Here is a 25,162-nt window from a genome sequence, read left to right as displayed (position 1 = left end):
GGTGTTCTCTCCGTTTTGCAGATGAGAAAATGGAGTTTCGAAGAGTGACTGCGGCCTGTGTAGCCATAATCTTGGACCTCTCCTTTCTTCCCAGGCCCGCTTGAGGGATTCCTGTAACCACGGTTAAATATCATGGGTCTATATAATACCTCCATAGGTCTGTTCCCAGCCTTGCTGCCCTGGGGCCACCTCCAGATAGCTCTGCTCCCAGCAGGGCTCTTCGGAGATACCAGCCAGACTCCGCCTGGGTTTAGGACTGCTACCACATGACTTTTGCTAGAGTGGGGACCCCTGAGGCCAGTCACTCCACCCAGGTCTTGGCATCTTGGGTCCCAGAACAATGGCGACCACCTCCCACTCCCGACCACCCAGGACCCTCTAAGCCGGGGTCTTTACAGTTGCGCCCCACCCCCCAAGCTTTTCCTCGGTGCCCTCCCCCTTCACAGCAAACTCCCTCACCTCCTGATTCTTCTCAGTGCATCTTTGCAGGATCCGTACATCCATACGGGTTGGCAGAGAGGTCTCTGATCCAGGTCAGGCCGCGAGCTACAGATCCGAAGGGTAAGGTCGTGCCCTAGCCCGACGCCTCGGCCGTGGCTCGCGGGCCCACGGATTCTTCAGAAGTCGTCGCACCTAGGTTCACCTGTCCCCTCCAGTGGCGCCTGCCGGCGGAGAGGACGGGCAGCTGGGTCAGAAAGCTGGTCACCTCCTGCCCTCTGCTGGCCGGTTGCAGTACTGAGCCCGCTGCCGCTCTGCCGGTCGGTCGGACAGATGGAGTGAAGGAGCGGGCATTTATTGAGCTCCTGCTGTATGTCAAGCACTGAACTGGGAGTTGGGGTGTAAGGATGAACGCGACCTGCTTTTACAAAGTTCAACTTCAAATGAGGAGGCAGACAATAATCAAATAGTCATTCAAGCAAATATGAAATTACAAGTCCGGGCTATGTGAGCGTATAACGCGAGGCTCCTGTCCAGTCTAAGGGGTGTAATGTGGGGGAGGGGGGTTTCAGGGACGGTCAAGAAAAGCTGCCCCTGAGGAGGGGACGTGTGAGTGCCAGGTGCCGCGCAGTCATTTCATGTAATCTTGAAAATCCTACAAGGTGGCTAATCCAAAGCAGAAAACAGGCTCGGGTTGGGGAAAACTTACCTTAGGTCACACAGCGAGGTGGAAGCAAAGCCAGGAGGGCCTAAATCGGCCCGATTCAAAAATCCAGGTGGCAGGGCCCCAGGACATCCCACCTAGCTGCTTTAGGGCGCGGGGCGGGCCCGGGGTGGAGCCTGTGCGGGGCGGGACCTGAGCTCCGGCTCCTCCCAGCCTCTATAGGCTAAAGGGCGCCCTTGGGCGGAGGCCAGGGCGGAGGCGGTGTCTTTTCGAGGGGTGGAGCCTGGGCGGATTGGGGCCTGCAGACACCCGCCTTGGCTCGTGGAAGGGGCGGAGCCGGGATCTCACCCGGTCTTAGAGGAGACGGAAGCTCCGACTGAGTGCGGGGCGGAGGAGACTTACTGCTGACCCCGTGCTACTTGGGCGGCGGCTCCGGATCCCGGAGGTCCAGTGGGCAGCTCCCCAGGTAGGGCCTAACCCGGGCCTGAGAAGAGGTACCCCTTCCCTAGCCCTGCCCCGCCCATCTGTCCTGCCATCTGACCCACGTTTCTTCCTGTCCGCGGGCCTGAGTCCATCTCTGGACATCAGAAGGTAGCTAAGGGTAGAGGGGCCAGTCTCTCTTCGACCCCCTCCCTGGCCCAGCCGCTGCGGGACCCCGGGCATTCAGAATATGGGATCAGGAGATAAGAAGCCAAAACCTCTCAGGGAAGGTTGGCCCAGCTTCACCCCAGGCTGTGTGACCTTTGGGAGGTCACCCACCCTCTCTGGTACTCAGTGTCCTGTGTAGCAAAACAGGGTCTGACCTTTGCTCACCCTGCGGAGATGGGGTGAGTCTCAGTAGGTGGGACGGCTGCTGGGGAGCCCGGGGTGACGCTTTCTCCTTTCCAGGGCTATAGGAATGCTTATCCTCCTGCTTCTTCTGGTCCTAGGAGAAGAGCTCTACCTTCACCCTTCCCCAGATCTGGGAACCCAGAAAGGCTGAGAGGTCAGACCCTGTGGTGGAGCTGTGTGCTGGCCTGGGAAGCCTGTGTGTGTTCCCAAAGTGGGCTCTGAGGCTTGGACACCCCGTGAGGCCTGCCTGGAGTCTGCCTGCTCACTTTGCAAGCAGCAGGCCACCAACGTGCAGAGGGCCTCGAATGATACGGAAAGACGTCTCTCAACAGTGGGCAGGGGCAGTGCAATGCTGCGTGAATTATCTCATTAATTACTCACACGTGCCCTATCCCCATTTCAGAGGCTGAAATCGAAGCTCGGAGAGACGAAGTGTTTGACTTTAGACATGTTAGTTTGGGGTGAAGGGTGATAGGAGGGAGCCAAGGAGAGGTTTTGGAGAAGACCAAGGAGGCAGAGCCGGGTCCTGGGGGAGAGCAGATGCCTTCAAAGATGGGTACAGATAGAGAGGGGAGCCCAGGGCTTAGCTCGCTGGAATCCCCCCCCAAATGCTGAGCAGGCAGATGTGGAGGACATTCACTCGTAGTGTGGGGGGAACGGGGAGGAATGAATTCTAGGCTGAGGAGGGTTTGAAAAATTGGGGCCTTGTTTCTTAAAGGGGGAAACTGAGGCTAGCATGTGACTTGACCCATGGCTGGATCACAGTAGGACCCAGTGCCCCCCAGAGATGGTGCCATCTCTGCCACTCGGTAGCTCTCTACCAAGAGCAATTTTATTCCCTGGGGGACATCTGACAATATTTGGAGACAATTTGGTTGTCACAACTGGCAGGGAGGGGTGTAATAGTCATATCAGTGGGTAGACACCAAGAATGCTGCTGAACATCCTATAATGCCCCCAAAGCAAAGGATTGTCCAGCCTCAAATGGTAACGGTTCTGAAGTTGAGAAATTCTGTACAAGGTCAGGCTGAACCTGTCACTGCCCAACCCAGCTCTTTTGTCCTCAGAAGGGTAGAGAGCTCACGTCTGAGCCTCCACCTGGGCAGACCTTTGCCCCCACTCGTGGTCTGCCCCTCCCATGCTTGCTCCTCTATTCCTGGAAGCTTCTGGAGTCTTCTCTGCTTCTCCCAGGTACAGTGATCTAGAAACCTGCACATCATGTGTCTGTCCTGGTCTGTCTTCTGAGACCTTTAGTCACAGAATTTGGTGTGGTAGGAAAGAACCAAAGTGGAAGTTTTCACCTAACACGCAGAAGGTGCTTTGCAGATAAACTGTATATTAACTTTGAATGCCATTTTCAGGGTCCAAAAAGCTTCATTTTATCCCAAGTTTTCATTTGAGCAATTCTAGTTGTACCTTATGTTTGCAAAGTTCTAGGTTTCTAACAAGCTCCCAGGTGACGCTGACGCCGCTGGGCCACGGCCCACATCTTAAGTGGCAAGACGTTATAGGGTTGTGCAGAGATGGGCTGGGGCGGTGCCCTCCCTGCAGATGACTGTGGTGTGGTTTGGGAACTGTGGGGTGGCAGGAACCATGATATGGGGTCAGGAAACCAGGATGCGAGTCATCATTGTCCCCGCCCCTCCCCATCTATGGCTTATAAGTCCCTTAACTTCTTTGGGGAGTGGTCTTGGAGGGGTTCTGAGGCAAGGTCTGCGAAGTGGGAGTGCCATGTGGAGTTGGAACGGCCTGGCTCCCGGCAGCCAGAGGGACAGAAGGCCTTTGGCCTGGCCAGCAGAGAAGGGGCCACGAGCTGCTGCTGGTGCCATGGGCAACGTGCCAGCGTGGAAGCTGCTCTCGTTACGGCCCTGGCTCTTCTCCACGGCTGCCACAGCCTTCTGCTTCTGGCTTACCCAGCTCTGCCTGCTGTGGGAGAGCTAGAGAGACCGGTCTGGCTGGGGGAAGGAGGGGCAGCTTCAATGCGGTAGGGGCCAGCCCAAGGCCTGAATGTGGGTCTCAGGGTCTGGCCAACTGAGCCAGGGTCTCAGAAGTGGAGGTCAGGCCTGAGAACTGTGGCCTAGAGACACTGGGGTCAGGCTGTAGACCTTGGATAGGATTCCCACCTGTTCCAGGGAAACTGGGGAGGAATTTGGTATTTGGGGCCATAAACTAGGAGGTCACTCTACCCCCAGCCATAGGAGATGCCCTCCCTCAACTATCTGACCCCAGACTAGAGCTGGGCAGAGCCTTAGGTACCTGGGGCACCCTACCCCCGGTTCCCCCCAAATCAGCCATGATGCCACAACAAGTCCCCTTCCAACTCCTAAGACCAGGAAGCAGCAAGACAGATGAACCCACTTCCCCGCTGGAAGAACTGAGATTCCTCCCTACTTCCTGGGACGAGATCCGGCCTTAGGGCCGACACCCATTACCCAGCAGGGCCCTGGGCCTAACAGATCAAGACGTAATGCCACCCATTACGTCAGGTAGGGGTGCTGGCCTGCCCCTTTCCCTGCGGTTGGGCCAACCCAGTGGTTCACACTGAGGGGTCTGCAGCCACACAGGCCTGGGTCTGAGTCCTGGCTCCCGTCCTTACTAGTTGTGGTCCTGGGCCAGTCGCTCGGAGCCTCAGCTGGCTTGTCTGTAAACAGCAATAATGACACCCGCCCAGCCCAGCCTCGCAGCTTGTTGTGAAGATGGAACGAGCCCTGCCGCTGAAACCATGGTCATTATCATTACTCATGGCATTTAGAGACGCAGGGCACCCCAGATCACCTTACCCGGTGCTCTCATTTGACAGATGTGGAGATCGGCGCTTGGAGAAGGAAGGCAGCTGCCCAAGGGACCCACAGCAGGTCGGTGGGAGAGCCAGGGCTAGAACCCACACCTGCAGGCAGAGCTGCCACCTGTCTGTGAAGGCGCTCCGAGGGCAACACACTGTAAGCCTGGGGAGACCTTTGCCCCCCACTCCTGGTCTGCCCCTCCCATGCTTGGGATCCTGGGGATCGGGCCGCAGAATTTCCCCACTGAGGGAGATGAACCTGGCCTTGGTACCAGCACCTCCTCCATTTGCCAGCACCAGCCATGAACTACGTGGGGCAGCTGGCAGGGACAGTGTTGGGGACGATGAAGGACATATACCGAGGCCTGAACCCAGCCACACTGAGCGGTGGCATTGACGTCCTGGTAGTGGAGCAGGCGGATGGCTCCTTCCGATGCTCGCCCTTCCACGTGCGCTTCGGCAAGCTGGGTGTCCTGCGGTCTCGGGAGAAGGTGGTGAGTGCTGGCCAGCCGGGGACCACAACAAGGTGGGCTCTGAAAGCCAGGGCAGCCCCTGCAGTCCCAGGAGAGGGCCTAGACCTCACTCAGGTGGGGATCCGAGCTCTGGACAGGCATCTGTTCCTTTGCATTTTCTCCAACAGTTTTGGGTTGGTTTAGGGGTTTGAGTCCAGGAGGGTTCCCATTTTCCTGTGGGGGCAGCACAGTGGGGTAGCCCTGGTCCCGGGGCCATCTGGCCTGGCTCCAGCTTCCTAAGACCTCCCCTGTGTGTTCTTGGTAAGTCTCGTCACCTGGGGAAATGGGCGCGCACTCTCATCTACCTGGTGCTGGAGGGGAGATGCAGGAGAATGAGGTAGGAGCTGATATCAATGTCCCACGGCCAGGTACGTGGGAGGCACCTGACAGGGTAGCTTCTCTCCCTTCGGAAAACTGCGATGTCTTCTCTGGGTCCAGGCAAACATGACAGCTTTTTGTTAGCACTGAGGTTTGGAGTGTGACAAGAGGTTTGGTGGGTCCAGATCCCCTTCACATTGGGGCTCCTGGGGCGCCTGGGTGGCTCAGTGGATTAAAGCCTCTGCCTTTGGCTCAGGTCGTGATCTCAGGGTCCTGGGATCGAGCCCCGCATCGGGCTCTCTGCTCAGCGGGGAGCCTGCTTCACATTGGGGCTCCTGGGAACATGCCAGAATCCTAACAGGAAAGCGTCAGCTTCTGGGGGACCATATAGCTAGGTGGTGAAGAGCTGGGACAGACTTCATGGCTCTCAGCCGCGCTTGGCCACCTCCCAGTACGTTTCTTAACACCCCTGGGGTCTCTCTTTCCACGTCTATAAAGCGGGGGTATGATCGGAACCACTATACATTGTTGCTGGAAGGTTAAAGGGGAGAGTCCAGCTCAAACTCTCCATTCAGTGCCCAGAAAATGGCCATTTGGACCATTGTTCATATAGTCAGCAAGCACTCTGGGGGTTGGGGACACAGTGGTGACAAGATGGGTCATGTCTTCTCTAATGGGGTGTGGCAGAAAGAACAGAAACCAAGGTAGACACAAGGATACTGAGAAAGTGGTACATGCCAGAAAGCCCAGAGAATGGGGAAATGGAGGGGGGGGTGAGAACTCAGTGCAGCCTCTCTGCAAAGGGGAGCCCGAGCAGAGACCCTCGGGGTGGGGGCAGCCGGGCACACCAGCGGCTAGGGGGCAGGAGTCCCAGCAAGCACAGTGCTCCGTAGGGGCGGGGGGCTGGTAGACTAGAGTGTGGGGGTGAGGGACAGTGGTAGGGACTGTGCACCACCACGCCCCTTTACAGGTAGACATTGAGATCAACGGGGAGCCTGTGGACTTGCACATGAAGCTGGGGGACAGCGGCGAGGCCTTCTTCATTCAGGAGCTGGAGAGTGATGATGTAAGTGCCTTGCGGCACCTGCCCCCTCTGGGCGGGATGTTGGGGCCTGTCACTGACCTGCCCCTGGGGGAACATCCAGGATCATCTAGGGCTGACACTCCCAGCATGCTGTTGGAGCCTGAGTAGAATCAGGAAGGGGGCCAGCAAGAGCGGATTTCCTTCCCAGGGAAAGTTGGGGAAGGTTTCTCAGAAGAGGACACTGGAGCTGGCCCCCAGAGGGTGAAAAGGACACCTTCCCCGGGCAGCCTGAAAAGGAGGAGAGTGCTACGGCATGTTTGGGGGGGGGGGGGGTGTGGGCAGCAGGAAAGCATGAGATGGATTGTTCTGGATCTGGTGCTGGCTTGGTGCAGTTAGAACGCGGAAGGGTGAGGGATGAGGAGAGGGGTGTATCAGAAGGGAGGCAAAGCCCAACACAAGCCAGCAGAGCTGTTCAAACAGTTTGAGCTGCACAGACTTTAATGAAGCCCCTATTCCTATTCCTGACACCTTGCAATAGACTCGGATGAGGGGTCACCCCTGTCTGCAAAGGAGGCTCACAGACCAGCCTGGGAGACACACATATAAACAACAGATGATGGAACTATATGGTCATGGCAATGAAGGGCTGGAACTAGGGGTGGGATTAGTCAGGGCAGGCTTCCTGGAGGAGGTGATGTCTGGCTGACTCTTAAAGGAAAAGTAGGTGTGGGCGGAAGAAATGAGTAGCCAAGGTCCAGGGTTCTACCTGGACAGTGTGGTTTGTGTGGCAGCCTGGCCTGCCGTGATCTTCCAGGGGTACGTGTTGTCCCCCGGACCCGGCTGCTGCATCTCTGAAAGGGAACCGGGACGCCAGTGGCCCTTGCAAGCCCATGTTGCTGCTGCCTCTGGCCAGCCTCCGTGCCTGTTTTCCTGACCCCAGATGAGCTCACACCCGGGCCCTGGGGCTCGGGCAGGGCCCAGAACGATTGGGTGGCAAGGGTGGCTCCCCAGGCTATAGCCCCTGGTCTGTCCCACAGGAACACGTGCCTCCCCGTCTGTGCACATCACCCATCTCTGGCGGGGACCTGTCTGGGTTCCCCTCAGACTCCCAGCTGAGCACAGCCAGTGAGCCCGAGACCATCGCTGAGGGGGTGTCCTCCACGGGGCGGAAGAAGAGGCTTCGCAGGAGGAAACCCAGGCGGAAAGAAGACACGGTGGCAGCCAGTTCTAGTTCGGAGGAGCTGGAGACTGGCACTGAGAGTGAGCTGTCCCTGCTGGAAAAGCCAAGGCCAGAGCCCTCAGGGTGTGTGCGGACCAGGTGGGGTCTAAGGGCGTGGGAATACCACCCAGGGTTTGAGCACTGTTTCCTCTGCTGATGCTGTGACCCTGGACAGGGGCCTTGACTTCTCTGGGCTTCACCTCCCCAAGCCCCTGCTACCCAGGGGTGCCCGGGCCTGTCCATGACCGTTGATTTCCCTGTAGCCACCCCAGCAGCGTCCAGTCAGAAGGGGAGTCCTCACCGCAAGCCAGAGACTTCTACCCCTACTCCGATGGCGAGTGGGGCCCCCAGGCCAGGTGAGAGTCCAGGTGGCCTGCAGGCAGAGACCCAAGGCCAAGGTCTCAGAGTGGTTTCTTTATATTTTCCTGATGAATAATGACACAGAACACATTTAGTTTGTTTACCAGCCATTTCTACATCTCCTATGCCAAGTGTTTATTCAAGTCTTTGCCCATTTTTTTTTTTTTACTAGCTTGTCTCATTATTGTTGGTTTGTAGGAGTTCTCCATGTATTTATACATTCTGGATCCAGCGAAAGCATAAATATGTGTTACAAATATATTCCCCCCCCCCCGGCTGGGGTGGGCAGGGGGGCGGGCAACAGGCTGGCTTGAGGGCCTCTAAGTTCTTGCTTCTCGTAGCCTCCCACCGGGTGGGTGTGCGTCCCCCAAGAGTGACTCGGAGCTGGAGCTGCGGACCCCTGAACCCAGCCCCCCACGAGCTGAGTCCCACATACAGTGGGCCTGGGGGAGGCTGCCAAAGGTGAGTGTCTCCACGTCAGCCTCCCATCTCTGCCTTTCAGGGGCTCGGTGGTCTCCTGCAGGTCAGAAGTACAGTGACTGAGACCTGGACCCCCAAGGCCTTGTGGGGAGCGGAAGGCAGGCTCTGCATTGTTCACATCCCCTCCCCTCCCCCATTTGTTTGACCGAAGGTGGCCAAAGCAGAGTGGCCTGAGTCCTTGAAGGTCGCTGATGGCAGGGCCGGGCCAGCCTCTCCTCCTCAGGGAGAACCCAGCACCCCCTCCGCGTCTGTGGCCGGTGCGGACCCTTCGGGAACCCTGATCCTGCAAGCAGAGGCTGGTGCCGACCTTCCTCCTACAGATGTGGACCCTCCTGCTCTGGTGGGCTCCCCTCTCCCCACTCCTGAGAGAAAGCAGACCAAGCCTCAGAGCAGCAGGGAGGCAGGCCTGCCCCCTCCCTCGAAATCCTGGAGCTGGGCCGCCCTGGAGGGCCCGGTTACCGCCAGGCAGCCAGAGGGGGGCTCTGGGGGGAAAGGTGAGTGATGGTTGGCCCTCTCCCAGGGCTTTTTCCCTGGCCTCACATCACCCCCGGGTGGACTCTGGTACTTCAAGCATGTTTTGAGCACCTACTGTGTGCCTGGCACCATGCTTGGCACCAGCCCTCACAGGCTCGCGGTGAGGGAGCTAGACGAAGCATGTGTAAGTGGGGAAGAACATGTCATGGGTGACACAGGACAGAGTCGGTGGGCACGGAGGCTATTTAAATCACGCGGCTGGGAAGGCCTCTCCGAGTGGGGGATGCATGAACTGAGACGCGAGCATTAAAGACCCAGCCAAGTGAGGATCAAGGGGAGAGAATTCGGGGCCGAGGGAAGAGCACGTGTCAAGGCCCTGAAGCGGGAGCGAGGTTGCTTGTCTAGGAAGGGAGGCAGCTGGTGTGTCTTGAGCAAGGCAGGGTTGGGGGAGGAAGCCGGCAAGATGAGCAGATGCTAGACCATTCCTGGCGCAGGAGCCAGGGTTTATCCGAGGAGTGTGGGAAGGCTCTAGGACTCAAATCAGTAGCTGCTGGCTATATATGGTCATGTAAAGTGTAGTTAAAATTAATGGAAATTAAATAACATATACCATTCCATGTCTCCGTCACGCTGCATTTTCAGTGTGCTGATAGTGGTGCGTGGCTAGCGGTACTGGGCAGGCAGATGGGGACGTCTCTACCATCCCCCAAAGTTCTACCAGACAGTGCTGCTTTAGGGTGTTAAAAAACAAGGGGACACCGCGGGCTCATGCTACAAAGCACGTGTTAGGACTAGAGGTGTCCCCTCTGCCCTCAGGCCCCCTGAAGAGAAGCCAGCACCTGGGCCCCAGTGACATCTATCTGGACGACTTGCCCTCTCTGGATTCTGAGAATGCAGCCCTTTACTTCCCCCGCAGGTGTCTGGGTGTCTTGGGGTGGGGGTCCGTGGGGCCAGGGGTTGTCTACCACGGGCCTGAGAGGGGTGGGCCCCTCCTCCCAGCCTCCCTGTAGTCACAACACTGTTGGCCCCTCTGCCCCCAGTGACTGTGGACTGGGGCCCAGGAGGTGGAGTGAACCCAACAGCCAGAAGCTCCTGGGCGACCCCAGCCCCGAACGGGAGCCAGAACCCACTCCGGACGTGGCGGCTATGATCACGGTCTCCCTCTGTGGCGGGCTGGCTGACGGCCGGGACATCTCCCTGGGTATGTCTGACCGAGGCCTGAGCCCTTCCAAGGATTGGCACTGAGCCCAGGGACCGGGGGAGGGCGGGGAGGCCCCCAGAGTGTGGGGGGGGCGGCAGCTGAGGTGGGCGCCCTTGCTCTTCTCTGCCCGCGGAGCCCCGTGGAGCCAGCGAGGGCAGGACATTCCCGAGGCCCCTGCGAACCAGACACTTAACGCTAAGCTGTGACTTAGCCTGTGAATGCTGGTCTGCGAGTGCCTGGGGTGGGCACAGCAGGTGCAAACACCGCAGGAAGGGAGGAGGCCTGCTGGGTCCCAGACCCAGCCTGCAGGAGGCCTGAGTGCTGGAGTGTGGGGGAGTCGGGAGGGGCAGGGGAAGCGGGTCCCGTCGGATGTGTGGGCCTCACTCCTTACTCTCCGCCTCTGTGCCCAGAGAAGTTCAACCAGCACATCGTCTCCTACCAGGACCTCGTCCAAAACCCTGGCCTCCTTGAGCACCCAAACCTGGTGGTGAAAATCAATGAGAAGTGAGTACCAAGCCTGGGCCCCTGGTGGCCCCAGGGTCACCCTGCCCTCCCCTGCCTCATGGCTGCTGCAGCCCCGACTCCCTGTTCTATCTCTGCAGGCATTATAACTGGGCTGTGGCCGCCCCCATGATCCTCTCCCTGCAAGCCTTCCAGAGGAACTTGCCCAAGGTAATGGTTAGAGCACCACCGGGCCTGCTGAGGAAAGTAGGCCCAGCCACGGGGCCCTGGGCCAAGAAGTGGAGAGTGGGCAGAGACGGGCCTGGGCTGAGAGGGGCAACCGAGGGCCCCTGAAGCCTCACCCCATGCCATGTGGACAAAGCCCCATCCTGGCCTGGCTGAATCCTATCAGGGTTGGCGTTGAGCTCAGGGTACACCGGGGGAGGATGATAACCTTCCACAGGAGGCTTTTAGATCTGAGAGATGAGGCCTGGGAGACAGAGGGCCCAGTCCTTCTCTTACCCAAGCACCTCTCCGGGCTGGACTTCGGGCACTGCTTGCTTGATTGGCCGGCATCCGTTGAGTACCTGCTGTATGCCAGGCCCAGGCTGGGCACAGTCACATCCTCCTAGAAAGACGGTTAATCGTAAGACTCAGCCAGATGAATATGAAATCCAACCGTGAGTATTGAGGAGGAGGGGCTGGGTTGCTTCGAGAGGCTAAACGGGGGTTTTCTGAGTACATGGCCCCTGCAGAGAGCTGGAGGATGAGTAATCTGTAAGCAGATGAGGGGCAGGGAACAGCATGTGCTGATCCTCAGAGGTGGGAAGGAACCTAGTCTTTTCAGTCCTTCCCAGAACTTCTACCCTCACAGACCTGCATCTGCCCCCCTCATCCTGATCTGCGCCCCCCAGCCCCATCTGGCCCTTTGTTCTTCAATTAGTTAGACTTGCCCAAGAATGTCACCAACCAGATTTTGACAGCTGGCATCCCCCTCGGGTGACACTCGGCTCTGTCCTCTGGCTGGCTATGGGTCCGAGCTAGGACCAGAGCCTGTGGGAGGGAGGACGGTTACTCTCCTGCTTGGCTCTCCTCACCTCCCCCAGACACATCCAACCCTTGAGGCCCCTCGGAGACTCCCCCAGGCTGTTTCCAGCTCAAGGGGGTACCGTGGCTGACCCACCTCCAGGTCATGTCCTCCTAACTTGGGTTCCCCTTTCTGTCTGTGGGACGCTGATATATCTCCTGGGTGGGCCCAGGCCTGGGCTCTCCGGTGCTCCTCCTGGGGCTGCCTAGCCTGAATCTAATCAGCATCTTCCCCAGGTCGCGTTGGCCCCACCAGACAGCCGTGCTAACTCGGAGAGAGGGAGGCCGAGCCTGGGATAGGGTCCCTGACCTTGGGGGTTGAAGAGAGCCCTGGCGATAGACTGTTCTTCCTGTTGTCACTTGGTGGCATCACACAGTACTAGATTCTGAGAAGCTCCCAAAGCATGGCCTTCAGCTACTCTAGGAACCATGACCAGCCCAAGGATCTGGAGGCCAGGCCGAGGCTGGGCTAGAGCTGGGGGTCAGGCCGAGGTAGAGTGGGGATTGGCAGCAATGGCCCTTGGTCTGCTGTGCTTAGCTCCCTGAGTCCCTGCTTGGAGCCCCAGGATGGAGCTGGGTGTGCTTCCTCAGCTTCCAGACGTGGACAGCGCCTCGCTCTAGGATCAGCCCCAGACTCTGCGTTTGTGGGGGCGACGAAAGGTAGGTTTGTGTGGTGCAGGAAAAAACACCATGGCCTTTATCTGCCCATAGAGCACCGTGGACAAACTGGAGAAAGAGAAGATGCCCCGGAAGGGTGGGCGGTGGTGGTTTTCCTGGCGACGCCGGGACTTCCCAGCCGAGGAGGTGAGTGGCCGTGGTCAAAGGGTGTGGGCAGCACAGGCAGGAGGCGGGGCTCACTGGATGTCTGGTCCTCCCACAGCGCGGTGCCCAGACGGAGAAAACCACGGCCAGGGAGCAGCAGGGGTGAGCCGGATCTCTTGCCCGGAGCTCTGCAGCTGGAGCCGAGCCTCGGGGAGATCCCCGTGGGGGCAGGGGCGGCGCCAGCATCTCTCCCCAGCTATGGTTCTTTGTCACTCCCCAATCACTTCTACACCCTTTCTTTGTCTTGAGAAATGTCCCCGTTTCACAGATGGGAAAACTGAGGCCTAGAGCTACACCAGAAGTCCCAGAGCTGGGAACCGAATACCCAGACTCCCGGCCCAGACAAGGGCCTACTGCCTTATGGAGGGGCGGGGCCTCCCCTCTTTGCCAGGGGCAGGCTGACCTTGCCTTCTTCACCTCTCAAGTGACCGGAACACCCAGGCTTGGGTGGGGGATGACCAAGGGCAGGTCAGCTGAAGCCAAAGCAGGTGGGATGGGTAATAAACCCTAAGATGCACCCTGAGGTTTTACAGAAAAACATCTCCGAGGCTATCCTTGCTGTGTGCTGAGGGCTGGGAGCCCTGGGTTTCCCTGCTGCAGTTCTGTGGCCCCTTCGGAGTGCATACTGCAGGCCCCCCTGTCCCCCCTCTCTGAATGGGGGGGCACCTTGGGGGTTTTCTGATCCTCTGGAGGGGCAGAGACCGGCACCAGGTTCCTTGTGCTCTGGGCTGAGGGGTGACGCTCTACCGGGCGTGTAGGGCCTTGGCTGGGGAGAGTGGCCTGAGAGCCGGGCTGCCTGCAGGGAGAAGACTGATGTCCTGAGTAGTGAGGATGAAGCCCCGGAGAGCCCTGTGATCCTGGAGGCCCCCTCTCTGCCACCCTCGCCTCCCGCCTACACTCCCACCTACAAGAAGACCCTCCGGCTCTCCTCCAATCAGATCGTGAGTGTGTGCGAGGCTGTGTTCGGGCAGGGGCCCAGGGCTGAGATAATTCAGCTTCTAGGGACTTGAGTTTCCCAAAGCCCAGAATCTGTCCCCTTGGCAGTCTCCCTGGAAGCTTCTGCTTCAAAGCCTTGGGCCAAGGCCTCACTTTACGCACGAGTCTATTTCTTTGCTGGATGTCTTATGGGGAAAGTCTTCTCTATGCCATCTTAAAGGATCTACCTGCGGTCGGTTGCCAGTTCTGGGTCAGCTCTTGGAGGCCACTCTGAAGGAATCAAAGGCTGATGCGGCCCCTTGGATTTAGGCCATCCCTGCCCCTAAGTCCTGTCTTTGAGTTTAGTCCGGGCCCCCAAGTGGGGCTCCATCAGGGAGGTGCAGCCTGGTACAGAGCAGCCACCGTCTCCGTGGTACCCCGGTGTGACACCCACCTTGGAGCCAGCCAGGGCCCAGGAGCCTTGGTCAGCGGCTGGGCTGAGAGCTGCCCTGATTCTTCCCTAAGGACCAAGGATAAGGCTAGATGTCCCTTTGGAGGGATGTCACAAGTGCCCTAGCCCCAGGCAGGAGGCTTCCTGTGAGGATCTCCAGAAGGTCCCTTCTGTGGAATGGGGTGTCTCTGTGCCAGGACGGTGCCAGACACAGGGCTGACCTGAGCAGCCTGGGTGGGAGTCATGGCCTGTGAGCTCCATCCCGGCGGGGTAGGAAAGGAGGTGAGGACTCTTGTGTCTGGGCCTGAGCAGGCCGTGACCAACATGCCACACACCCTCACTCCCCGAGGCTGCCCTCCACCCGTCCAGATGTGTCTGCGTGTAGCTGTCTCTGATGAATTCAGGCAGGTTCTCTGAGTTGGGAGGAAGAGGGCAACGAGAAGCCTGTGGGGATCAGAGACCATGGTTTGGGGGGGTGAAGGGTGGACACGCCAGGCTGTGGCAGATCACAGCTCCCCCCCCCCCACCCTTTGCCCGGCCCCAGCGGCGCCTGAACTTGCAAGAAGGTGCCAATGACGTGGTCTTCAGTGTGACCACCCAGTACCAGGGCACCTGCCGGTGCAGGGCCACCATCTATCTGTGGAAGTGGGACGACAAGGTGGTCATCTCGGACATCGACGGGACCATTACCAAGTGAGGCCTGGTTGGCCAGGGGAGAGAGGGAGGGCCTGGGACTGGCCTCCTCTATGCTGGGGGAAGGGGGACGTCAAGAAAGGCCCTCCCCCCACCCCCAGCACACCGTCCTGGGAGCTGGGGGTGGTGGAACACGAGGGCTACGCGGGGCTGCCTCCGAGCGACCCCTCTTCTGTGGCACTAGGTCGGATGCTCTGGGCCACATTCTGCCCCAGCTAGGGAAAGACTGGACGCACCAGGGCATCACCAGTCTCTACCACAAAATCCACCTGTGAGTGCCTGGGCTGGGGCAGGGCCCCAGGGAGGGAATGACAGGATGTCTGAAGCCACCACAGCCCTTGCCCCGGAAGCCAGGCTTGGGGACCCACGGGGGAAGAAACCCTGGGCATGTCCCTGGATGGTGTTCTGTTCTCCCGTGAAACACTTGTCTCCTGTTGTCTGACCTCTGAGTCAACTGCTGGTCTTCGTGGTGGAGGGAAGGCCTACAGACCTGGGCCTCGGGATGTCGTCCGTACTCCTCCCTGGGACAGCTCCTGAGGCCACCTCTACCTTGATGTTTCCCCTAAGTCCCCTCCCTGCAAAGGCCTCTGGGTTTGAAGGCCAGAGCCCTGGGGTTGGGCCGAGCGGGCCGAAGCCAAGGGGGATGGGGGGATGGGGAACGGCTGGTCTCCGGCAGCTCTCGCCACTCCCACCCCCCGTCTCCAGAAACGGGTACAAGTTCCTGTACTGCTCGGCACGGGCCATTGGCATGGCTGACCTCACCAAGGCCTACCTGCGGTGGGTGAGCGAGCGGGGCTGCGGCCTCCCCAAGGGCCCTATCCTGCTGTCTCCCAGCAGCCTCTTCTCCGCCCTCCACAGGTACAAGCCCAGGGGACCTTGCGGGGGTAGTGACAGGCCTGTTGCCCTTTCAGGCCAGGCCGGCTTCAGGCCTTGCTTGGGTGTCAGTTAAGTCTGACCGCATGTCCCCTGACCCTGCCCTCCTCTGATGGCTGCCCCTCCTTGGTTTCCATTCCTGCCCGTGGCCCCGGCTGCCCCAGGGAGGTGATTGAGAAGAAACCAGAGGTGTTCAAAATTGCCTGCCTGAGTGACATCCGGCAGCTGTTCCTGCCCAACGAACAACCCTTCTATGCTGCCTTTGGGAACCGGCCCAACGTGAGTATGTCCCCTCCCCCCTGGGCTAGGCCGCCTCCTCCCTGTCCCCCAGCCCACCAGCCCCTCCGTGTCCCCCACAGGATGTCACTGCCTACCGGCAGGTGGGACTCCCTGAATCTCGCATCTTCACAGTCAACCCCCGGGGAGAGCTCATCCAGGAGCTCATGAAGAACCACAAATCCACGTGAGGCCCAACCCTGTCATGGGTCCCCCAATGCCCTCCCACATCCCCATGCCCCAGCCTCTCCCTGGGTCTCAGTTCCACCCAGGGCTCCTGGTGCCGGGGGGTGGGGGGGACACACAATCTCTGCCTGTTGTGATGGGGGCGGGGGCCTGGTGGCCGCTCAGGCTCCTGGTGCTGACCCTGTTCTGCCCACAGGTATGAGCGGCTGGGCGAGGTGGTTGAGCTCCTCTTCCCACCTGTGGCCCGTGGCCCCAGCACAGACCTGGCCCATCCTGAATACAGCAGCTTCTGCTACTGGCGGGAGCCCCTGATGACTGTGGACCTCGATGCCCTGCCCTGAACCGGCCCCCGCTGCCCCCTCCTCCCTGGCCAGGCCCAGAACTGACTGGGTGTCCCGGGGAGTGGGAGGTTGGAAGCTGGCCGCCACAGGGCCGGTCCACGGAAGGGCGGGAGGGGGCTGAGGGCGTGTTGGCAGACACAGAGGCCCTCTCTCCTGTCTGTCCTATCTCCTGCCTTCCCCAGCCGATCTGCGATCTGCGGGGGGCGGGTGGGCTGCTCCAGGCTCTTAACTGCCCGGTGGCAATTAAATGATAATGACCCGGGCCCTTGCGGGATTCTCCATGCCCTTGACATCCCTGTCCCTGTCACCCCAGCACACTGCCTCGACTCCTGATAGGACAGGGAGACGACGAAGGCCTGTGAGGCTCAAGACCCGTCTGCACAGGAAGGGGCTGGCGGCAGCGGTGGGGCGTGGCCGAGCAGCGTGGGGACGGCATGGACCATACCCTCTGAAGCCAGACCCTTGCACAACCCCGGGCCCTTCCCACAGCTCTTGAGCCGGCCCTCACTGCTCTCCCTTGTCCTCCAGGATCTCAGCACACCCCAGGCCTGGGAGCTCAGATATCAAGGAGCGGGGATTCCAGAGCAGTGGGAGGGCTGAAGGTGTGTGGCTCCCCACCGGGCCTCGCCTGTACCCAGCTGCTGTTCCTGCGCCTCTGAGCACCTCCCCAAGGACACGGCCCCAAACCCTGCCAGGGTGGGGGGGGGTGACCTGCCCTCCTGCCCTAGACTTGGCCAGTCCATCCAGCGCCCACACAGCTGCTGAGCGAGCTCCTGCCTGAGGGGCTGTAGGAAGCCGGGCTGGCAGCCCACTGCAGCCTTCCAGCCTAGTGTCCTTGGGGAAGAAAATACCTTTAGACAGGCTAAAAGCTTTAATCCAGGCCTGCCCTCCCCCAACAGCACCACAGTGGCGGGAAGAAACCAGAAGGCAGGAGTATAGAGACCTGGAACGTAGCACAGGAAGGGCTGTGCGGCTGTGGGGAAACTGAGGCCAGGAGCGTCAGCAGAGATGGGCATCAGGGTCTCTGGGAGCTCTGCAGGCCGCATGAACACTGTTTTCAGGTTGTCTCTTGACGGTGTTGGACCTGAGTTTCTCACCACTTAGTGAACACCCAGGTGGGACTGGGGTTCTGCTCGGATGCTGCAAGCTGAGGCCTAGAGCCCTTTTTCTCCTTTCTGTTCAGAGTTTGGCCTCATTTTAGACCATGACATCTACTCTGCAGACAGGCCCTAACCTGGGGGGGAGGGTGGGCAGGATTCCCCCACAAATGGAAAGGAGAGGAGGCTGTGGGGACCAGAGGCCCTGAGGCATCTCTGGGAAAGAGAAGGAAAAGGATAAATTGATGTGGGTCTCGAAACAGATGGTCTGGGGCCGGTCCTTTTCTCAGGGAATGTACAGCTGCCTAAGAAAGCCCTCACCCAAGAGGAGGGTCCCAAGGAATAAAAAGAACTCTCAGCTGAGTGTTTGTGTTTCTGCTCTGTCCGGAAGGACCAGAGGACGGGGAGAGCTGGAAACCTCTGGTCCTTGGTTCAGAAACTGTATCCACAAAGCTGCCAGGTGTGAGGACAGTGCCAGTGGGTGCCACCTTCCTGCAGAAAATAAGCCCAGACGGCTAGGGAGAGAAGTCAAGGAGACAAGAGAACCAGAAGCCTCCACAGGGTGGGGGCTGTTGCCCAGGGACCAGGGGAGATGCAGACAGGTGGCTGGGCCTGTGGGTGTTTGTCCAGGTGCTGCCCCTGGTGTTTTTGCGGAAGAGCAACGTGCACATTGGATTGTGAGGTCACTCAGGTCCGCCCTGGCCTTCAGGCATGATGTCCTTGCCTTGGCCACGATCCTGAATTGTCCAGTTGGTACGGCACTGAGTGTTGATTTTTGTGGCTGGGACAGTCCTATGGAGCTGGACCATGGCTATTCCTTCCACGGCCTCTGAAGTGGCATCCACGCTGGCCCAGGGAGGCTGGGATTCACTGCTGGACAAGGCTGGGCTCGAGAGGTATCCCCAGGGTTGGTGGGATCCGGGGTTGGGTTGTCTGGCCTGCCTAGTCAGCTGGCCGGGGCCGCGCCTGCTCGGCCAGCTGGGCCTGGCAGTCCAGGAGGTCATCCTGGAGGCGGGCGATGTCCTGCGTGTGCTGAGCCATCGTGCGATTCAGCTGGTCCACATAGCCCCACAGGCCCTCCCTGGGCCTGAGCGACTCGGTGGGCAAGTGGTCCAGGCCTGCCGCCAGTCGGCCCAGCCTCCCACACGCCCCCTCCACTTGAGCCACCCTCCGGTCGAAGTGACCCAGCACGTGCCGCAGTTCCTGAGCTGTGTCCTGGCAGCGGCTCAGCCCGCCGGCCACATCGGCCACGCCGGCCTTGAGTCGCTCCAGCTCCCCGCTCAGGCTCAGGACCTGCCTGTGGCCAGCCTGAAGCCGAGAGCCTTGGCTGCTGACCTGTTCCTGGATGGCGTGGACCTCAGCCTCCACCTTGCGCTCACGCTCGTCCAGGGAGGAGTTGGCGGCCAGGAAGGCCTCCGAGTACTGGCTGACGGAGTCGCTGAGCCCCGTGAGGGACTTGCTCACAGAGTTCAGGTTGACCTTGAGCAGGGTGATCTCGCCTTGAAGAGAGCGGCCGGTCGCTTCTGCCAGCTGCTCCTGGACCTCGGCCACGGTGCCGTTGAGCTGCCGGAGCAGGGTGGCATGGCTGGCCACCTGGCGGAGGAGGGCCTCGCTCCGGCTCTGCCAGGCCTTCACCTCTGCCTCGAGCTTGTCCAGGATGGCTGAGGTGGTGCCGGGGGTGCACGAGGTCTCTAGGGAGACCAGCCGTTGTTCCAACACGGCCAGCTCTGTCTGTACCAGGGGCCGGGCTGACCTGCCTGGGGGGGTGCTCTTGGGGCTCAGCTCCCCCGCCAGGGTCACCAGGCGCTCCTCTAGGTTCTGCACACGCTCTTCCAGCGATGTTCTGAAGCCGCCCGCCTCCCAGGCCCCCTCCTCCGTCCCCAGGCAGCAGCCTCGTGCCCCGCCCTCCGTCCCGTTGAGGGTCTCCAGGCCCTCTAGCAGCCCATCCACATGGCCATCGAGCATAGCGGCCGAGAGCCGCTCGAGCTCGTCCCTGGTGAGGGGGCCATGGCCCCTCTGGGCCTCGGTGACCGCCCGCAGGTTCCTCTCGAGGTTGTCCACGCGGGCGCTGATCAAGGCGAGCCGGCCGCAGCAGCTGCTCCCGCCCGCCGCACTCAGGCCCTGCAGCCTGGTCCCGAGCTGCGACAGCTCCCGGCGCAGGGCCAGCTCGCGGCCGTCCAGGCTCTGGTGCAGCCGCCGGCTGGCCGCCTGGCCCTCCTCACACCGCTGCCTCACCTCCTGCACCCGCAGGTCACAGGTGCTCTGGACCCCCTGGAGCTTCTGCTCGAAGCCATCCAGCAGGCTCCCCCAGAGCTGGTGTAGCCGTCGGTCCACGTACTCGTCCAGCAGCGCCAGCGACGTGAGTGGAGATGGCCGGGCGTCCCGCAGCCGCTGCAGATGAGCCTCATGGCCAAGGGCTAGCCCATGCACCTCGTCCAGCAGCTGCACTTTGGTCCGCAGCGTGTTGCTCACCTCCGTCACCTTGCTCAGGATCTCGTCCAAGGGGGGCGGAAGTGGCCCTCCAGCTCTGTCTCTGGGCTTCACGAGACCCTCGGAGATGACCCCAAAGCCCACGGGGGCGGCAGGAAGCCTTGGACTACCAGTCATCCTGTTGGGGTCCTCGTGGCCGGTCCCCAGGCCACTGAGGGTACCGTACGCTTGTGTCAGGCGCTGGACGTCACCCTCCAGGCGCTCCAGCCGCTCACCAAACAGCCCGGGGCCTTTCCTTCCTGGGAAAGAGGAGGAGAGAACCCTAGGGCCATCACTGGCCCACCTCCCTCCAGCTGTCCTGTTGCCAGGCTACCCGAGAGAGTTCCTGTTCTAAGCTGACCTTCCCACCGAGCATCTCTTAGCTTGTGTGTGTGTGGGGGGCGGGGGGGGGGGTTGGCGCGCGGTGGGCGGCGCAGAGTCTCTGTGAGTTCTGTGAGCTCTGCCTCAAGCCCAGCGCGAGATGCACCCTCCCCAGCCCTGCCAGAGCTCAGCCTGCTTGGGTCTGACCCCCTCCCCACCAGCCCCAAGAAACCTGATCACCTGGCAGGGCCTCTGTGGGCCGACTCACCATAGGGGCTGGAGGCCGCTGGGCCAGAAGAAGGCAGCCGGGGCCCTGGGCCCAGCTGCCCTGAGGGAATCTGGGGCTCAGGCTCTGGCTGGGCTGGGGTGGCCCCGTGGTCGGTCAGGTGCTCGGGGCAGCCTTCTCCCGTGAGGCCAGGGCAGCAGCGCCAGGCGAGGTCTGTCACGGTCTTGTAGCCGACCTTGTATCTGGGTCTGAGCACTGTGCGGTACCTGGGCCAGGGAGGGGGATGGGGCAGGACCCTGTACTTGCGGGCTGAGGCTGCGGGCTCCCAGGAGATCTGGATTCCCTGCCCCCCTCCACACTGCTGCCTGAGTTTTTCCTTTTTCTGCGTATAAGGTGACAGGATGGTGGGGTGGAGGCGGGCTTTGCAGAGAGAGTCAGAGAAGGGTTAAGGAGCAGGTACAGGTGAAGCACCACCCCATCCTGTTTGCCTGGGAAGAACACTAGCAGGGATTTAGCCCCAGTGTCCCCAAGGCCCGTTTGGACCCCGTTTAGCTCACGGTGCCATCAGAAATCCCACTCTGGCTTTGGCTATACCTGGAAAAATCCTGACACGACCTTGGCTCCTTCCCTATGGGTGTGCAAGTGGGTGTTGCCCGGGAGTTGGGGTGGGCAGCCCTTCTCAGGGTACTGGGGCCACTCTTGGCTCCCATCAGTCCCCTTCATTCTCTCTACCCCTTCCTAATCTACTCTGGGAACTCAGCTGTGGCCACCCAGGCTGGTAGATGGCACCTCTGATTCTGAGCATAGAAGGGAGGCCCAGGGGTACGGGTCAGGCCCGGCCAGGGCTACTCCCCAGCCCCACCCCAGCCATGTACCTTTTCACGATTGTTTTCAGACATGCACTTGAACGTCTCTAAGTACAGCCCTGGGCATCACACCTGTGCACCATCCCACATGCCCTCACATAGCTCCGGCAACTTGCCTTCTGATCCTCACCCTTGGCCAGCCTTCTCCACCGTCCCCTCAGCCCTCCCTGGGTCTTCCCAGGGCCCCTTTGGCACCACGGTTGTCGGTGTGACCCTCTGCCCTCTCTGATCACCTCCAACCCTCATTGCCTCTACTGCTTCTTCCTTGCCTCGTTCTATGTGTCTTCTGGGAACCCTCCTGTGCCCCCCACTGTGGGCCCTGACTTGAACCTGCCATGTGTCCTCCCCGGCCCTCTCCAGCTGGCCTGCATGGGAGTCTAAGGAGCTACACCCTCTTGTGGCGCTGGCTGCCACTCTGGGAGGAAGGCAGGCCTGGGGCTCTTGCCCAGCAGTCCTGAGTGGGCGGGATGGGGGTGCACTCACGTGACTGTCCCGGAGCACTTGGGCCCCCATCCACACTGTCGGTACTCGGCCTTCACGTAGCTGTCTGCTCCCTCCTGTAGGACACAGGTCACGTTCCTGTGCAGCACGTAGGCGCAGAGGGCCCTGCAAGGGGGAACAGCCAGCATCCTTGGACTATCCGGCCTTTGCCGGGCCTGTTGAGGATCCTATACGTGCCTTCCTCATCTGGGGCCTCCCCGGGGGACCAGATCCCCATCTCTCTTCTCTCCCATCTCCTTGTTCCTAGGAGACCACACTTCCCACCCTTACTCCCCTGACTCCTTGGGAAATGGAGCCATCTTGTAGGCTCCAGCCCACCCATCTCCATCTTTTGCTCCTGGTTCTTGCTCTCTGATCATTTCTTCTACTGCCTTTTCCAGGACGCCTGCTCTGATGCACCAGGCAAGCTGAATGTCATCTATAGGCTTAGCACTCTCCTGCGGTCCAATTCAGCCAGCACTCCAGCTAGAGCCCCTAACTCACCTGACTGGGACCAGTTCCCAAGCCACTGGCTACTAAAGACAAGAAACAGGCCCCCAGGGAGGCAAGAGCCACCTTCACAAGCTACAAGGGCTGGGGCGGTAGCGGCCTGGCAAAAGCCAGCCGCCAACGGGCTGCTAGTGGGCTCTGGGGCCACAGGCGGGCCCAGGACCCAGGAGCCACCACCAATTCTGTGGCCCCAGCACGCTGGAGTTCCCCAAGGGGTGGCTGGGATCAGGCTAACGGCGGGAGGGGGCGGGCTGCAGGGCGCTGGGCTCCCATCTCCTACCTGGAGGGGCAGAGGAGAGAAGGGGGGCCCCCCGCGCGGGGGAATGCATGGGGGAGTCCCGCGTGTGCCTCGCGCGGGCGGCCCTCCCTCCTCTCCCTCCACCTGGTCCGCTGCGCCGGGAGTTTGCACACAGCGCAGCTGGAAAATGTTACTTCGCTGGAAAGGTTTCCGCGGGCACTGCCAGGTCCCAGCCGCCGCGCCAGGCCCCCTCGGCTTATTTTTCTTCGCCGGTCCCGCAGCCTCCCGGAGCGTGGGGCGCCCGCCCGGCAGGGGCTCGGCCTCGGGTGCCCGGAGCCCCCGTCTCCCGCGCGCACGGTCCGCGCAGGTGGGAACGCCGCCCGGGCCCCATCCCGCCCGCTTCCCGCCCGGGCGCGGCCCGCGCTTACTTGTGCGGCCCCGGACGCAGCCGCGGGCGCCATCCCGTCGTGTAGAGGCTGTAACGGGGGGCACCGGGCGGCGCGGGCCGCGCGACCAGCGGGGTGCCCTTGGCCTGCGCCCCCGAGAGCAGCGCCGCGACGGCGCACAGCCACACCGGCAGGCGGCGGCCCATCGCGGCCCGCGGCTCTCCACCTGGCCCCGTGCGGGGGCCCCCGCCCGGCGTTCCCCCGCCGCGCCGCCCCGCAGCTCGCCCTCCCGCCCGGGTCCCGCCGCCGCTCGCGGCCCCCGGAGCTCGCTGGCCAGGCCGCCTGGCGCTTCGCAGCGGCTGCGTCCCGCCGAGTGGCCGGCGCTGCTCGCGGCTGGGGCCGCGGAGGGGAGGCGGGAGGCGGGCTCTGCGCGGATTAGCATAAACTTGGGGCCGAGTCGCTCGCCTCTGCCGGCCCCCTCTCGGGCGCCAGCCCCCCGCCCCAGCCCCGAGCCGACGCCCGAGGGGCCGCCTGCAAGCGAGAGGCGAAGGAGGGAGCAGCCCCGGGATGGCAGGAGCGCAGGCCGTCGCGCCCTGGGAGGCCCCGAAACACACCCATCCTCCACGGTCGCCCGCGTGCGCAGCGGAGAAGTGCGGCCAGACCCCCCCGGGCTCCAGGGGAACGCCCCCCCACCCCCACCCCGCGGGGCGCACGGCTCTTCAAAGCCCTGGCATGCGGACAGACCGAGGCCCAGGCTCTGCAACTGAGATGACCCTGTTTGGGGGCGCCCCAGCAACACCTCCGCAGCCACCGCCTTGGAACAGGCCCCAGAAGGTCCCCGTTGGTTAACTGTGCCTCCTCACAGCGTCATTGCCTGGAGATGCCCAGGACAACTGATAACTAACTCTGGGGCGACCCCTCCCCGTGGCATCCTCAACTAACCCTCTGCTGCCCAGTCGGGGGCCAGGCCGTCCCTCTGGTTCCCTGCTGGGGTCCGTGTTTTCCCTGTCTCTCTTAGGTGTGGGCTGCCCGGAGCCCCAGAACCCCATCGCCTCTCCAGCCAAGCAGCAGCTGCTCTGCTTCTCTGCGGGCAACCAAAGCTCTTAGCCAGCTGGACCACGGCACTGGCTCCTTATCAGCCCCGGGGGCAAAGCCAACCTTTAGGTCTCTCTCACAAGGAGCTGCTGCTAAGGCAGGCTTCAGCCTTATTTCCCTTGAGAGACTGACCCTTGGAACCCAAGAGTTGGCCGTCACCCTCATTTTCATTCAACATCATCGCATTGTGTTGACTTTCTAACTTGCAAAGAGCTTCTTGAATCCTGATTCTGTCATCCCACAGGGGCGCGTTTCTTCCTGGCTTTGTCCCATCGGCACAGGTGACAGCAGCCTTCTGTCTTTACCTAAGTAGCTGATTGATGTGTGGAAGTCACAGAACTCCCAGGCATACCTGGAGAGACCCTTTCCTTCAACCCGAAATGTGAATCCACACCTTCCGGGTAAAACGATGATATGAGGGTGTAAATGGGGACAGCTCTGAGACTCACATCTGTGCCCCCTGCCCATTCTTAGCCCCAGTGGCTCGTGGGTCCCTGGTGGGGGAAGCAGACACCTGACCAAAGTGGGCCGACCGTTCCCTGTCCTCGGCTTTGGAACACATGCGGAAGGGATCCAGCTTCCAGGCGGGGAATTTCCTGGCTTATTTGTTTCCTAGGGCTGCCGTAACAAACGATCACAAACGTGGTGGCTTGAAATAACAGAAATTTACTCTCCCGTGATCCTGGAGTCTAGAAGTCTGAAATCAAGGGGTCAGCAGGGGCACACTCCCTCCAGGCGCTCAGGAGGAATCCTTTGCCTCTTCCAGCTTCTGCTGGCCGCAGGTGCTCCCTGGCTAGGAGCTGCTCACTGCATTGTCTGCTCTGTCTTTAGGTGGCCCTCTAACTTGTGCGTCTACAGGCCCTTTGTTTCTGTGTCTCTGTGTCCTTTCCTTTTCTTATAAGGACACCGGTCATTGAACTTAGAGCCCAGTCTAAGCCAGTCTGACTTCATCTTAACTCATTACATCTGCAAAGACCCTTTCTCCAAGTAAGGTCGTGTTCTAAGGTTCAAGGTGGATGTGAATTTGGGGGGAATACTATTCAGTCCACGACGAGGTCCCTGAAAGCTGGTGAAGGGACAGACCCTG

General features: G+C 60.9%; 2 protein-coding genes across 5 annotated transcripts; one reads left to right on the top strand and one right to left on the bottom strand.

The window, feature by feature from the left end:
• The first annotated feature begins 1,466 nt into the window (after positions 1-1,466).
• On the top strand, positions 1,467-17,842 carry LPIN3 (lipin 3). Of its 3 annotated transcripts, none has more exons than XM_080813472.1 (21): positions 1,467-1,568; positions 4,734-4,872; positions 5,010-5,209; positions 6,516-6,611; positions 7,607-7,872; positions 8,052-8,144; positions 8,490-8,610; positions 8,780-9,122; positions 9,919-10,018; positions 10,143-10,303; positions 10,714-10,807; positions 10,906-10,975; positions 12,542-12,634; positions 12,711-12,754; positions 13,455-13,593; positions 14,563-14,711; positions 14,896-14,982; positions 15,417-15,569; positions 15,749-15,863; positions 15,944-16,047; positions 16,243-17,842. In XM_080813472.1, exons 3-21 carry the CDS (start codon positions 5,018-5,020, stop codon positions 16,385-16,387), a joined length of 2,565 nt encoding a protein of 854 aa, XP_080669598.1. In that variant the 5' UTR covers positions 1,467-1,568; positions 4,734-4,872; positions 5,010-5,017; the 3' UTR covers positions 16,388-17,842. The 3 variants fall into 3 exon arrangements, with proteins under 3 accessions (XP_080669598.1, XP_080669596.1, XP_080669597.1); XM_080813470.1 differs by having other exon boundaries at positions 7,607-7,887; XM_080813471.1 differs by having other exon boundaries at positions 4,734-5,209; positions 7,607-7,887.
• On the bottom strand, positions 17,842-23,186 carry EMILIN3 (elastin microfibril interfacer 3; the record flags this gene model as incomplete). 2 transcript variants are annotated; one of them, XM_080813474.1, is made up of 4 exons in its annotated part: positions 17,842-20,080; positions 20,515-20,766; positions 21,850-21,972; positions 23,023-23,186. In XM_080813474.1, 4 exons carry the CDS (start codon positions 23,184-23,186, stop codon positions 18,427-18,429), a joined length of 2,193 nt encoding a protein of 730 aa, XP_080669600.1. In that variant the 3' UTR covers positions 17,842-18,426. The 2 variants fall into 2 exon arrangements, with proteins under 2 accessions (XP_080669600.1, XP_080669599.1); XM_080813473.1 differs by having other exon boundaries at positions 17,842-20,213; positions 20,543-20,766.
• Positions 23,187-25,162: the final 1,976 nt, after the last annotated feature.

This window comes from Martes martes (genome assembly GCF_963455335.1).
Source record: "Martes martes genome assembly, chromosome: 9".
In the NCBI taxonomy this organism is placed as follows: Eukaryota; Metazoa; Chordata; class Mammalia; order Carnivora; family Mustelidae; genus Martes; species Martes martes.
Note: the sequence above shows the minus strand (reverse complement) of the source record. Positions and strands in the feature narration are given on the sequence as shown.

Coding starts and splice junctions, on each gene's coding strand:
- LPIN3 (XM_080813470.1), top strand. CDS start 5,018: ATGAACTACGTGGGGCAGCTGGCAGGGACAGTGTTGGGGACGATGAAG. Junction 8,611..8,779: donor CCTGGGGGAGGCTGCCAAAG/GTGAGTGTCTCC, acceptor GTTTGACCGAAG/GTGGCCAAAGCAGAGTGGCC. Junction 10,019..10,142: donor GCCCTTTACTTCCCCCGCAG/GTGTCTGGGTGT, acceptor CTCTGCCCCCAG/TGACTGTGGACTGGGGCCCA.